This window comes from Perkinsus marinus (assembly GCF_000006405.1).
Source record: "Perkinsus marinus ATCC 50983 genomic scaffold scf_1104296948084, whole genome shotgun sequence".
NCBI lineage: Eukaryota > Perkinsozoa > Perkinsida > Perkinsidae > Perkinsus > Perkinsus marinus.
Genome location: NW_003210321.1, coordinates 362,780 through 376,283, shown reverse-complemented (window position 1 = coordinate 376,283; position 13,504 = coordinate 362,780). Strand labels below are relative to the sequence as shown.

At 49.8% G+C, this 13,504-nt stretch overlaps 5 protein-coding genes across 5 annotated transcripts; 2 read left to right on the top strand and 3 right to left on the bottom strand.

Moving 5' to 3' along the window:
- Positions 1-212: 212 nt before the first annotated feature.
- Pmar_PMAR000844 (hypothetical protein) lies at positions 213-760 on the bottom strand (the record flags this gene model as incomplete). The annotated part of the gene is made up of 4 exons (XM_002778960.1): positions 213-283; positions 363-477; positions 516-576; positions 624-760. 4 exons carry the CDS (start codon positions 758-760, stop codon positions 213-215), a joined length of 384 nt encoding a protein of 127 aa, XP_002779006.1.
- Positions 761-987: 227 nt separating this feature from the next.
- Positions 988-2,201, bottom strand: Pmar_PMAR000843 (hypothetical protein; the record flags this gene model as incomplete). The annotated part of the gene is made up of 7 exons (XM_002778959.1): positions 988-1,119; positions 1,167-1,514; positions 1,563-1,623; positions 1,678-1,775; positions 1,820-1,937; positions 1,987-2,069; positions 2,118-2,201. The coding sequence occupies 7 exons, from the start codon at positions 2,199-2,201 to the stop codon at positions 988-990; spliced, it is 924 nt and encodes a 307-aa protein (XP_002779005.1).
- A 1,969-nt stretch (positions 2,202-4,170) lies between these two features.
- Positions 4,171-5,164, top strand: Pmar_PMAR000842 (pre-mRNA-splicing factor CWC15, putative; the record flags this gene model as incomplete). Its single annotated transcript, XM_002778958.1, has 7 exons — positions 4,171-4,273; positions 4,321-4,430; positions 4,493-4,589; positions 4,699-4,777; positions 4,826-4,920; positions 4,943-5,051; positions 5,101-5,164. The coding sequence occupies 7 exons, from the start codon at positions 4,171-4,173 to the stop codon at positions 5,162-5,164; spliced, it is 657 nt and encodes a 218-aa protein (XP_002779004.1).
- Positions 5,165-5,259: 95 nt separating this feature from the next.
- Pmar_PMAR000841 (kinesin heavy chain, putative) lies at positions 5,260-9,811 on the top strand (the record flags this gene model as incomplete). Its single annotated transcript, XM_002778957.1, has 17 exons — positions 5,260-5,493; positions 5,805-5,851; positions 6,151-6,234; positions 7,086-7,160; positions 7,206-7,337; positions 7,380-7,526; positions 7,577-7,670; positions 7,712-7,798; positions 7,840-7,894; positions 7,941-8,036; positions 8,091-8,206; positions 8,328-8,443; positions 8,485-8,663; positions 8,961-9,052; positions 9,102-9,245; positions 9,289-9,376; positions 9,768-9,811. The coding sequence occupies 17 exons, from the start codon at positions 5,260-5,262 to the stop codon at positions 9,809-9,811; spliced, it is 1,830 nt and encodes a 609-aa protein (XP_002779003.1).
- A 594-nt stretch (positions 9,812-10,405) lies between these two features.
- Pmar_PMAR000840 (hypothetical protein) lies at positions 10,406-13,226 on the bottom strand (the record flags this gene model as incomplete). Its single annotated transcript, XM_002778956.1, has 18 exons — positions 10,406-10,535; positions 10,578-10,640; positions 10,687-10,793; positions 10,845-11,014; positions 11,059-11,197; positions 11,244-11,305; positions 11,353-11,459; positions 11,503-11,580; positions 11,624-11,688; positions 11,964-12,048; positions 12,088-12,167; positions 12,214-12,310; positions 12,354-12,406; positions 12,455-12,524; positions 12,567-12,654; positions 12,705-12,863; positions 12,963-13,067; positions 13,118-13,226. The coding sequence occupies 18 exons, from the start codon at positions 13,224-13,226 to the stop codon at positions 10,406-10,408; spliced, it is 1,767 nt and encodes a 588-aa protein (XP_002779002.1).
- Positions 13,227-13,504: the final 278 nt, after the last annotated feature.

The following is a 13,504-nucleotide window of genomic DNA, read 5'->3' as shown; positions in this document are numbered from 1 at the left end:
CGATAATTCATCGGACTTGATAACTCAACAAGGTCACCCTGGGTACAACAGTCATAACAGGGCTAGCCAACACTGCCAGCCCGACCAGCATGATGTGAAATTCACGACGTGAGGAGACTCAAAAGAGAATAAGTGGCAACCTTTGGGGTAAACTTTCGAACACTGTTGATTGCCAGACTGGACGACCAGACTGCAAATCTGTCGAATGAATCTCATTCGCTCCTCCTGCTGTCTGCAGCAGTCTGCCCTCGATCATTCAAGATGCTCATCAAATGCTCCACGGCTGAGAAATGACGCACAACCCGTCTCGATGATTGAAGAACACCACGACATGTCGACTAAATTCGATTTGACAGACTCACCTCGAGAGCTCCTGTCTCGGACACAAGTGGGACCTCGCAGCTTTCGAGGGTTCAGGTGATCAACAATCTGAGAGAAAGCAGTCTGATCACAAACGTCATCGTCGTAGGCATGCGCCTACTGTAATCCGTAGAATACGAGCCATGATAGCTTACCATAATAGCAAGCTCCTCTCGTCCCAATCCCAAAGCATAGTGCATCGGGGTGCTGCCAGCTCTGGAGAGAACACATTATTCCTAAGAGCCTAGACACATCCCCTATACCTCAGCACGGCAACTTTTCCACCTTCTCCTTCGTGGCCCACCCGATATGCAGAACGGGACTGCTTGGTCACATCACATTCGTGAAGCAAAAGAGCTTGGAGAATACGTGGCCGGTTATAGAGCACAGCCAGATGCATCGGAGTATGACCATTATACTAAAATTAGGATAATTACACAGATGCCGACACGATAACTCACAAGGCACTGTATGTTCCCATCTGCTCCGTGCGCCAGCAGGCAGGCAACGACATGTAAATTGCCCGAATAAACAGCCCATTGAAGCGGAGTCCAGCCACGTAACTACTCAATGAACAAAAGGACTCTCTTAAATTCCGTTCTTAAAGAGTTTCGCTTCCCGTAACGCTCAGCAACCACACGAGACCGTTTCCCTTCTCACTTCGCATAATTTATTCACATCTCCACCAGAAGCGAGAACGAACTTAGTCTTTCTGACGCTACCATCACATGCAGCTCTATGCAGGGCTGTGAACCCACCCTACGAGGAGATGAGCTTCCAAGGGGCAATAGTGTCCTCATACCCACCTGCATACAGTCGGGGTTAATCGGGATAGGCATCCTTCGCATCCTGAACTTCACCCGGTCTTTGTAGCACCGCGGGAGCACTGCCTCCATGATGGCCTCGGAGTCGCCATTGACGAATCCCCAAACATTCTGGCCGTATTCACGGGCTCGTCGAATGGCTCGATGGAAGTCACGGACACCCTTGCCCGCTACAGCTCGACCAAAGTGGTCCTTCAACTCCAAGAGAGCCGAGAGATCTGTGAGAGGTTCACCAACGACGATGGCTAATCCCGAAGCCACACCTCGGGTTTTCCGCAAAATGTCTAAGTACTTCGTGTCTTTACTCGTGGGACCAACGTGCTCAACAATCTAGTACAAGATGATACCGACCGGTTGTGAGCTGTTGCATCATCCTACCACTCGTATAACAGCAGCATCACCAGTCATTGCGGCTACGTGAACTGCTGTGATTCCAGATCTACAAACGCCGGAGAGTTGATCAGCATATCGCTGTGATCAGGGTGGCTCCTACGGGCTCGACTGGGTTATATCAGCTCCGCGATGGAGTAGATCAGCCACAAGGTCCGCTCTTCCCCACAGCGCCGCCCGCAAAAGCCTTGGTCTTCCTACCTGCCACCATGAAGATAACAACCCAGAAGAGTCATCAAACGTACATCATCAACTCCAGGGGCCATATCGTCTACAGCCTGGACCATACTCTCGTGAACTGGACCGGCAGGGACCGAGGTAAGTGTAGAAGTTGACAATTCTTCTCTAGAGGTAGTAGCAGTCCTGCGGAACACGACCATAGGAAGATCTCGAATGATCATCCCGCACTTACACATCATTCAGCTGGTTCTTTGTTTGTATTGCTACACTCTTGGTAGATCCATCATCACGATATACTCCAACGAGACCTGGTGCCTAGTACATGCAGGCCTCTCATGAGCATTCGGACGGGAGCCACTCCACCTGTGGTAGTACGAGAGAAGTTCGGGCCCCCGACTTCCAACTCGACTCAACAACAATGTCCCCATGCGTATCTCGAGGAACCATAGGCAGGTAAGGGCCGAGCACTTCCACCTGCCAGACATACAGCTGTGTCGTAGTGGCCCTCAGAAAATATCGGCTGCCTTGCGTGACTTACCAACTCTTTGGAGTTCGGTGGTAAAGACCCTCCATCGTTGAAGGACCGCCTCATCGCAGCAGCCACCTTACAGACTGTCACTAAATCTCCATAACGCTGGAAGACACAAGTACTTCACCACAGTGCACTCTTCGGTGAGCCCTACAGTAGCACGGTTCCTTTGGCAGTAGTCTTCTAGCAGCAGTGTAGTGCACGCGTATTCAGTTCTGCAGGCTGGTGGACTTCCAAAGAGATGAGGCGGAGGAAGCATACACCTGTATCAGATCGAGAAGACTCGTAGAGTATCTTCTCACGGGACGGCCCTGTGCGGCAGTAGCTTCATCGACTCGAGTTGCCCTTTTGTTCTGGTCAGGCGAGTGATGAACATTTCAATATGTCTACCTATGAGTCTAGAGAGTTACTCGCCCATCTATAGTGACCAACGCAATGTCTGAGTGTGGAATGCAGATGGTGGAGAAGTTGAGCTATGACAAAGGTCCGCCAGGGGGCGTCACGAACGAGTATAGGGTTGTATAGTAGAACTCTCAAAGGCTAAGAATGGATGCTTACCACAACATGGCGAAACGACGACGACCAATGAATATGCACGGAAAGTGCAGGAAATACTCTCATCGTCGTTAGGATTGGCGATGGCGGGGCTTCGAGGAAACATAGGAAAAAGGAGGGCAGACAGATGAGGGAATGAGGACGTAACGTACGGTAAGCGTTCATTCGTTTCAATCTGATCGTTTATGGGTACTGGGTGGTCGAGAAAAGGCCCATCGCACTTGGCTTCTTAGCACCTGTGAATATCAGACAAATCCGGGTACCATTTTGGACCACTCGGGGTGCTCTTTTCAATAGTAGTTGACCATTTCCATACTCTACCTATTCGCTGAGTTATTCACGATACGGAAAAACCACATATAGGGGGAAGTGCTGGGCCAGCACTGCTGACAGACTCCATTTCTGCCGTATTTTCGTCTATCAATGGTCCAACTCAGCGATATGAAACATCATTTCATCATTTGCCTTCAGTATGATAAACCTGGTTTGGGTGCGGTAATGATGAGGGTGGAGGAGGACGATGATGATAAAGCTTGTACGGCGGCCGTACTACGGCCAGAATGTATCAAATTGCTCTCATCATCGTTCTGGAATTAGTTGTGAACCGTGGGTGTATTATGGCCTCGGTAAAGGGGAGTTTGCCAGCCAAATGTGATAGCGGAGTGGGGAGGGTCCTCGAAACCCGAACGCGGCGCGAGCCTCTCTTCAGAACGCGAAAGGTGGGAGAACAAGTCCTTCTCGATTAGGTTTGAAATTCAAACCTTGTATGGGCTCCTACAGGTTGTGGACGTGGTACTATCGCGATGGAGGGCGCTATCTAGACTCGTCGTTCTATTAGAGAAATGTGGTTATCAGCTGTACGAATGCTTGAGGGAGCGTGGAGTTCAACCATCGGGCAAGACTGAGGAGCTACGGGGCTATACCTGTCCCCTCCCGACAGTACGGCGGTGATAACTGAGGGTTTCTAGGGGGAATGAGCTACTTCGACGAAGGTGCTTGAACGATCGGCGTGCAATAGTGATCGCCTCATGGATGGTCTTACGGGCGTTTGTAGTGGCGATTTGGTTCATTTATGTGATTATCCATCCGAAGAAGTGGTTTAGGCTGAGTGAACGCGTTTCTAATAGGGAGGCCTATTCCTATTCCTATCACAAAAATGGCGGTGTGGACAGTCGGTGGGAGCATGGGTATATTGGTCTGAACTGGAGTATACTTGCAATCACGTTTCTGAATACCATTCATCGTACCCTAATATCGTTGCTTTGGCGTTGTCTCATCGAGAAGGATGCAGCGGGACTTTACTGAGCCTTGGTCGTTGTTGTTGTTTGCTTTATGACCACAGCCCATCGCCCCACCTTCCATAATGCTCTGGGTGCTAACAACTCGAGCAATCAGCCCATTCCCACCATCTTCAGGAGGGCCCGGGATGAGCCCGGTAATAGCAGCTCTCGCATATAGATAGAAGTAGACAGTGCTGCGTAGGTCACCTTACGCTGAAGTTCCGTGAGTCCAAGGATGCTGGATCAAACAAGGCGGCCTTGCGAAGGGAGTTGGAGAAGAAGGAGAAGCAGGCCAAAGGCGCTATAGGTAAGGTTGGGTCTCGTTGTGGGGTGTTTGTATCTCACACATAAGTATCCTCATATGTGTCTTTGAGGTAGAACCCCCGCCGGATACTGCCTTCCCTGAAGACTGTGATGAAGATCCCGACGCTGGTGGAGGAGGTTCGGACACCGAATCCGAGGCAGATCGAGGTAGTAGTAGTAGTAGTAGCCTCGCGCATCTGAATGAAGGCGGCTCTGACTGCCTTTGAGGATTGCCTTCAATTGTAAATACTGTAATCCACGTGTGGATCATTGTCAGACTCTAGTGGTAGTGATGATGATGAAGATGAGGAAGAGGCTGAGTTGATGAGGGAGCTCGCGAAGATACGTGCGGAAAGGTGAGCGCATGGGTGGCTGGACATGGTCGATTCTGATGCTCTTGGCAGGGCGGCCGAGGAGGCGAAGGCTGCGGCAATCGAGCAGGCCAAAGAGGAAGAAGAGGAGAGGCAGCAGATTGCTGTTGGCAACCCTCTGTTACAAGGTAAGGTTAGTAGTTGTGGAAGGTAGGATGTGTTTCCTATCAGCGGGAGGTAGCATGCAATTGAAACGGAGATGGGATGATGATACTGTATTCAAGAATCAGTCTAGGAACCAGCCTAAGGGGAAAAAGAGGTGGGATTGGATACAGTTGAGAGGATAAGGAGCATGAGGTAATGCTTAGGTTCATCAACGATGCAGTCCGCAGTGATTTCCATCGGAAGTTCCTCGACCGGTATATACTATAGTCAGCCTTTGTCACATTGCAACGTTCCATAATACATCCTCGAGTTAATAACTGGAATCCATGGGTCGGGCTCAGTTGGTTCAAACTTTGTAGTGAATGGCCGTCTCCCGGGAGGAGACACAGGCAGCTAAGGAGTTGACAACGCCCGCGATATTCCTCCAGAGGTATGGCAGCCCAACCCGGCAGGAGCTGCTTCGAAGCCGTCCGATGAAGATCCGTCGTGAGAGTGGAGATCGGTCGTCTCCCGACCAGAGCTCCGAGATGTCTGTAGCTAGCCGTCTTAAGGCGGTTATCATCAACTGCATGCTCAGCGTTCGTCCTTTGCGGCAGGTTAGAGGGCGTCAATAACGCAATAGTAATGAAGCGATGGAGTCTTCGTATAGACGCATCATTTTTTCAATTACCGAGCACTTGTTTTTGTGTTTTGTGCCGGTTAAACCGGCCCAGTTTGTAGTGGGGTGGAAGTAGTCTTTTTAGCTTATGATGACATCTGCGAGGGACATACAGCTCCTGAGGAATGTATGCGAATGTTCTAGTAGAAATGGCTATTTCTTCATTAGCGAAAACGAATATTAGGTTGGGTGGGGGATAGTAGTCTCAGGCACTCGCCCATCCTTTGGTCGATTCCTCATCCTGTTCAGGGATCTCGAAGCCAGCATCTTAGCTTCAGCTTACTCCAACGGTTAGGGTGACTTGTCTACTTACGTCTTATCGGGTGTAGCCTGCTCGATAACTGCTATCATCGTTTATGTAGTTAACGCTGAAGCTTCACCTGGATCGACACTGGTCTTTCATAAGTGCTTCTGCTATTGTGGACAGTGCTTTACAGCTGTCCTGTGCGAGTATGGCTATGGGGTTATGGGCTTCTCCCTGTGCCTGACAATGATTTGGACGTGTTACAGCTAATTTCTGACGGTGGTTGCCACTTTATCTGCACTGTGGCACAGTGACTGTGCGGATAAATGGTGATGCATTTTATTTTGATAGTTCCTATGGAGAGCAAGCTAGAGTCTCGGATTGCATGAAGGCACGGCTAAGGCAGGTCTGTGGATTCTCGAGTTCTGTAAGGAGGTGGTATGCCCCGCTATTCAACAGCAAGCCGTCGGGAATGATCTTTGTGGAGCGTTCGTGTTGGCACGACTAACGTGGCCAGTGTGTAAGCACACTGTAAGACTAATAGTCCGCTCCTACGCTGCCAGTGGCGACCGAGATTCTTCGTGTCGTCTTTGTCGTTCTGTACGATCCCTCGCAGCCATTGATAGCCACGTATTGATGCTTTTGGGTTTCGGGTTCTCCGTTTATGGTATCCGGCCGACTCCATTTTTGTCACCCCCGGAGTAGTGTAATTGTGCTAGTTTCAACACTTTATCGCTACAGCACTGGTAGTAGAGTTAAAGTCATCAGTCAATTCGAATAGCCGTCTTGAGTATGGCTATTCAACCTCCAATGCGAGAAAAAAAGGTCGAGAAACCGACGAATGGTGACTTCGGTGTGAGTACGCTCAGATGAGACACGAGGATGATGATGGAGCCTGCCGTAGCAGGTAGCTATTAGAGTTAGGCCACCATTGAGAAGGGAACTCACAGCTCCTAACTACTGTCATGTGGTATCCATAAACGGCCCACAGCTTACTCTCAGTGAAGTAAGCAATACTTATGTTACCAATTCATCCTGTTCGAGACTGCGCTATATAGTGAACAGCCCCAGAGCGAGCTCAGGTTGTCTGTGCTATGTCGGTTCCCAGTGGCGACTCGTCTCCCTCGCAAAACAACAGGGCCTCTAGGAGCATCGAAAACAGCAATGGGAATCATCATCAGATCCTGGCGAATCACGTCTTTACATTCGATACCGTGTAAGCGCATAAACGCGAGGGATCCTTACGAGAATCTCTGTCCAGTTGAAGTCGTAGCAAGTTTGCCTAGGTATGATGAGAACTTCACTCAGCCAGAAGTGTATGAACGAACAGCTAGGGAAGCAGTACGCAGTGTTCTGCAAGGGTAGGAAGGCCTCTACGTGGTTACTACCACACTGCAAATTGACAGGTTTAACGCTACAATATTGGCCTATGGCCAGACAGGCACAGGGAAGACTCATACAATGGAGGGCTTCATAACTGACTATTACAACGATGTTCAGAGGGGAATCATACCTCGAAGCATGGCAGAGATATTTGAGTGAACAAGAACCTGAGGCAGTTCGCAATAAGAACGTCTTAGATACATTGCTTGTCACAACCACCTCACATTCACAGTGCGAGCTTCCTACCTACAGATCTATAATGAGACTGTATCCGACCTATTGCCGACCGTCGTTAATCCCCCATCATCAAACTTGAATATTCGTCATGATACCCGACGAGGAGTGTACGGTGACCGTTTAATCTGTAGAAAAATTGGAACAGGCGATGCGACAGATACGTGGACGGCTTGAGCGAGTATGTTGTCCGAGAGCCCGGGGAGGTTTACGATCTAATGCGGCGGGGAAATGCCTCTAGAGCTATCGCCACTGTGGGTGCCTATATGCTGGTCCCGTACAGTCCTGTAGTCAGACCAAACTGAATGATGCTTCATCACGATCACATGCAGTCTTCATGATGACTGTCGAGATGTGCAACGACGAGGACTCTACTACGAGAGTGAGTACTATTCTCCTCCCACGCCGTCACTCGAGTGGCAGGTGGGAAAGCTGAACTTGGTAGATCTAGCTGGCAGCGAGCGAGTGCGGCTGACGGGTAGACTACCACCCCATGCCTTGTTGGAGCTACCATCTGACCCCAGGAGCTACAGGAACACGTCTAGAAGAGTCGAAAAAGATCAACCAGTCATTATCTGCATTAGGGAATGTGATCGCGGCCCTTACAGAGGCCAGCCAGGGTGGGCCAAGACTCTATTGCTTTCCCCACTTCCCCGCAGCAGAGACCACGGCAGTCGGTGGTGGCGGTCGGAGTCATATACCTTATCGTGATTCCAAGCTAACGCGCCTACTGGAGGACTCCCTTGGTGGCAACTGTATAACTGTGATGATTGCGATGATTTCACCAGCGGTGGGTCACTGTGAGTGCTTCACCTTCGACCCTTGTGATACTGCCAAGTTCTCTTCATCGTTAACTCATGCCATGGGTTACGACTCGATATAAGCATTGGAAAGACTACTCCCCTTGACAGGCTGAAGCTTTTGGAGAGTCTCTATCGACACTCAAGTTCGCCAATAGGGCAAGGAGTGTCCGGAACACACCGGTGCTGAATGAATATGTATCAGAGCAGGAAGCTCGTCTACGCAAGTAACCCCGAGCAAATCAGCTGTTTGAGTACTTCAGCATAGATACGAGATAGAGATCCAGAAGTTGCGCAGTCAGCTCGCTCAAAAGTTAACCATTGATATGAGCGACAGACAACCAGATAGAGTACCGAATGATTCGGAAGTTGACGTGGAAGGTGAAATCAGGTCAAGGCTCATCAAGACCGTGATAGAGTCTACCGCCGGCTACAAGACACTACTTGGTAAGGATCTGATGGAATGACCAAGGGGATCCAACCGGGATAGTGATCGACAGGGAGTTTGGAGAAGAAGAGCTTTCGAGTGAGGACCTGACCGACCGCTTCCGGGATAGAACGTTGGATGAGGGTGACGGGCAGTATGTGATGCAGCTTCGGCATACCGAGGAGGCTTTGGAGAGAGAACGTGAAGCCTTGGAAAAAGACAAACTTCAACTCGACAGGTCACCATGGTTTCGGTCTAAAATGGATAGAGTGTCAGGTATAAGACACTCCTGGTGAAGCAACGAGATATCATGCTAGCCCTTACCACTCGCTTGGATGATCGTGACCAGATGGTTTTGCAGTTGCAACGCTCAAAAGAAGACCAGGATAAGGATATAAAGAGACTTCAAGTACGACCAGAGTGGAAGGTGGCTCGCTCGAGATACCAGGAGTATTCAGGAGAAAATCGCAGATCTCAGGACCAGGCAACTACCGAGGACGCGTTCGCATCGAGATCTCAGCGCTGATCCGATCGTGGACCGGATCATGCACCGGATAGATCAGATCTTGTCGCCCGAAGCCGTCAAAGAGCAGTTGAAGCAGGTAGACTGTCCTCATCATCCACCCGAATCATTTGAGACTCCAGGATGTTCATGAATTGTACCGAGTACTCTGCGAAGATGATTGTCAATCAACTCCGCCTCTAATAGACTATGATGGAGGGCCGGGAACTGGTGGAAGTCGATTCACGAGTTACGCTACCACTGAGCGTGATGCTCATTGGACTGGGCAATCCCTGTCAACTAGAAGCACAGCATCATTACATGCCTCCTCGATACCCTCTTATCGCGGCGCAAGCTACCATTCAACAAGGCACGCTCGTTCACGGTCTGTGGACTCTGCCTGTGGCTCGGCCGCTACGTATGACATTCACTCGTCCAATCGTTCATGGCAAGCGACCAATCGATGCAACATTCTCTCTGAGAGCGCCTCTCCGGCAGACCGGCGTAATCAAAGCGCACGAATGCTGAATGTTGATTACTTATTAATGAAACGCAAGGCAGAACTGATGATGTTCAATGCTAGATCGTGATCATGGTCAGTGTAGTGTTCTATTTCATTCAGAAATCAATTTGGCGAGTAAAGCAAATATAAACATCAATTTATAGATCAAGGACATCAATTCCAGGAAACTGCGTCAGCTTCCCAAGAATAACGTTGCACGCATTTCGCGCAAGCAGTGCCATCTCAGGCTTAGTCGTCGTGTGGACAACTATGAACTTCATATACTCACTTGTTATTTTGTGTAAGGAGCCGAGAACGGTCATCGTCATATCTTTGATAGTGGTTGTAATATCTTGCCATTAGTGAAGGCCTTTTGTCACGTTTACGCTACGTATTCCGATTTTTCATTGAAGTTCGCATACTCGAATACTTCTGGAATATATTAAGTATCAGACTGTATCGAGTGGAAGGGCCCTTCATCCAGTTCTGCGCATACGTTATAGGCTTGAAGCCTACAACGGTAGGTTTACCTCAATTGCACAATGTCGAAAAGTACGTTGTGATGAATGCCTCCCTTCGCTTCATATGACCGAGGACGTTACCAAGCTAACAGTTACCTCAGCAACAACCTCGCTCGCTATAACTAATTATCGCTTAACGATTGGTGATTGGTGACGAGACTCGGCTATGGTGATCAACTTCACTGCAACTCAACTCCGATGTTGAATCATCGGAAACTTTCTCATCGAAACGCATGATTAGCCGAGTCTTGTTCGTGCAACACCACGAAGGCTCGCTTTGAGACGATGCCATGTTCGTATCTTAGCAACCTTCTTCAACTTCAACCTTTGCACTATGTGGGATCGATACTTCCGAGGTAAACCGTAACTATGATGATGATTCTAACATCAACAGGCAGCCCTCCCCCACCTCCTCGGACCCCGAGGGTCGACCACCTGGGTCCATCCTCTACTCGGCATATATCGGTAGCATCTGAAGAACAGGTGTACTCAGCCATTAAAGATCTTCGACAACATACCGTCGATTATGCCGGAAGAAGGAGACGATCTTCCGCAACCAGAAACGCTCCTCGCGGCTCTCCTCGGAGTATGAGTTCCCTTGGTCCATCTCAGGTAGAGGGATTATCTGACGATTGGATGAGAGGCAAACACACACTCGGATTTGAGCCATTCTCACCCCTTCATCAGCTGGCTCCTCGACAGGCACTAAAGCTGAATTGTCATCCTCAGCTAGACGTGACTTGAACTCATGAACTCTCGTGAACTGCATTAGGGTTGAAGTGTCTTTCGGCTTGCCTCCCATAGCGACCGCCTCCTGATGCTCCTCCTCCGACTCGATCGACCATTCTGTTAAAGACAGATCTCAAGTCAAACTTGGGAATCCAACCGACCTTGGCCACCCTCCTCAGCGCTGCCGTTCCCGCTGCCCTGCTTTGACGTAGACGCTATGTTCCACTTAACCACGTCGCCGTCCTCCTCCGTATCGTTCTCCCTCGGCAACTCCAGCCCATGTTCTGCTCGCCTACGTGTCTGAGACGATCGATCTGGACTAAGCCTCCATACACTATGACCCAACCTGGTTCAACAGCATTTCCGCTGGTCGACTGCTCATCGATCGTGCCAAGCGTTCGCTGCTACCTATGAGGAAAGCATCGCAATCTAGTCCTCATGTCGAGCACTCTTACGTGCCGCCGCATCTCTTTCCATTAAAACTGGGTCCATGTCCGCTGCCTTAGGCGACTTACGGTGCAGCATGATACGCCCATGATGGAGGAGATGCTGATACATCCACCTAATATCCAATCTACGGCACTCCTTGTTCAGTAACAGCCTACCGCTTCACACTGGAGGGGGGTAATAGACGTGCATATGTATTAAGCTCATAAGGCTTACTCACTACTGGTGGGAGAGGCCTGGGAAGGGGCACTATCGCTACGATCAGTCAAGGAACCCTACCGCAGCCCTCCTCTATGTTGATACCGTACGAAGTCGAATACAGGGGGGTTCATCGACTCCGTGACCTACCCACATACGAGGTGATATAGAACCACCCTACTCCCTACAAGGGAGCCCCCATGAATCATGCACGCACGAGAATTCGTGACCTTTGCCGACGCGATTCCGAGCCTCTTAAAGAGCTCAGGCACTCAGATCCCTCGACCATGACTACGACAACGATCTAGTCCGCAGCGTGAAATCCCGGACTCAAGATTTGACCCCGCGTTTTCTCATGCAGCTCACTATCCGTCCAGCAGTAGCATACACCACAATTGCTCGAGTGCAGACCATTTGATACCTCCCTCGCAATATACTCCTTCGAGAATTGGCCATACTTCCTTATGTAGTCCAGCATGTAGGGAACTGATATCGTATTATAGCATCTGTGGGGAAGTAGTGATAGAAATATAGACAAGCATTACCGATCGAATAAAGCACAAAGTTCTGGGCCGTAGATTGAACCGAAGAGCTCAGCCATATCGATCATCAGCTTGTTGTAGCTCTGAAAAGAAATGTCTGCTCCTCAGAAGAAATGTGACTGAGCTCACAGACGCCGATGCTTTGTCCCTGAAAGTTGCCAACCTGCTAGCAACCTTCAAACACTTCTCGGCCGGGAATCGACGGACCAACGCAAACATGAAAAACCTACAGAAGGAAATCATCTAATTTTTTCACGACCTCATCTCACTCGTGCATCTCTTCCATCGGCAACCCATCGACATCCAGAACCCGAACACGTATCTGAGGTCGATGACGGTGATCAGCCATGGAGATTCATCCCGGTATCACTCGAGGCCTCCGCTCAGCCTTCTTGGCCTTATCAAGCCAATCCTTTCCTTCATGCCATCGAGAACCATACCTAATGAACGACCCGTATCGTCATCGAGACCCGCGCTGCTACCTCCCAGCCTCCACTAACTGGGTCTGCTCTATCACCGAGTTCTTCATAAACCTCCTCCATCGCCTTGTATTAGACATGCTCGTCTCAGCTGATCCGAATGACCTTCCCGATGTGGTCAATAACATCTCACAAACCTACGGGCCGTGTAGGCCAGCCATGTTTCCTTTTTCGGATTCAACTTCATCATTTCTCTGAGACCCCTATCATTCTCGATGAAGTCCTCCTCAGCCTCCCCTACCCCCGTGGAAGGGCTTTCCTCCGCACTCTTCACGACACCATCTGGTGACCCCTCAGAACCTATATGGCATGATCATCGATACAAAGTCCAGCAACAAGCTGCGTAGTAAACCACTTGTGAGAACAGAATAAGGATAGTAGCCTATGGACTGGTCCTACCTGCTACTCTGCACCACAGTCGGACCTCTTCCATATTCTCAAGATCATCATTAAGTTCGGCCTCTTCCCCCTCCTCCATCTGAGTCGCCCTACGCCCTCGACCGTCTATACAAAGCCTCCGGTACAGCTACTACTACCAGCGTGCCTTATCCTACCTCCGTTGTGTGCTGCTGCTGTTGCTGCTCTCGAGGAAGCACACCGATAAGTGCATCCGACCAACAGATTCCTACATGCTAGCCTAGACCAATGAGTAGCAATGGCCATGAATAAAGTGAAACTTACCAATATTCACTACTACAACACTACACCAACACTTGGGGGTAATAGAACAGAAAGCATAACTAGTATCAGTCACATCGATGACGTTGATGACCAGCAGTACAGTGGGGCGGAACTGTAAGGTGTGTATTCGACAACAGCAATCACAGAGGGAGACCCTTCCGGACCATCACGACGGCCCTCTACAGAAGTCTGCTGTAACGGAGAAAAACAAAAAGATAATACACAAAACAGGCGGAGCGAAGCACTGAATACGGTCGGTG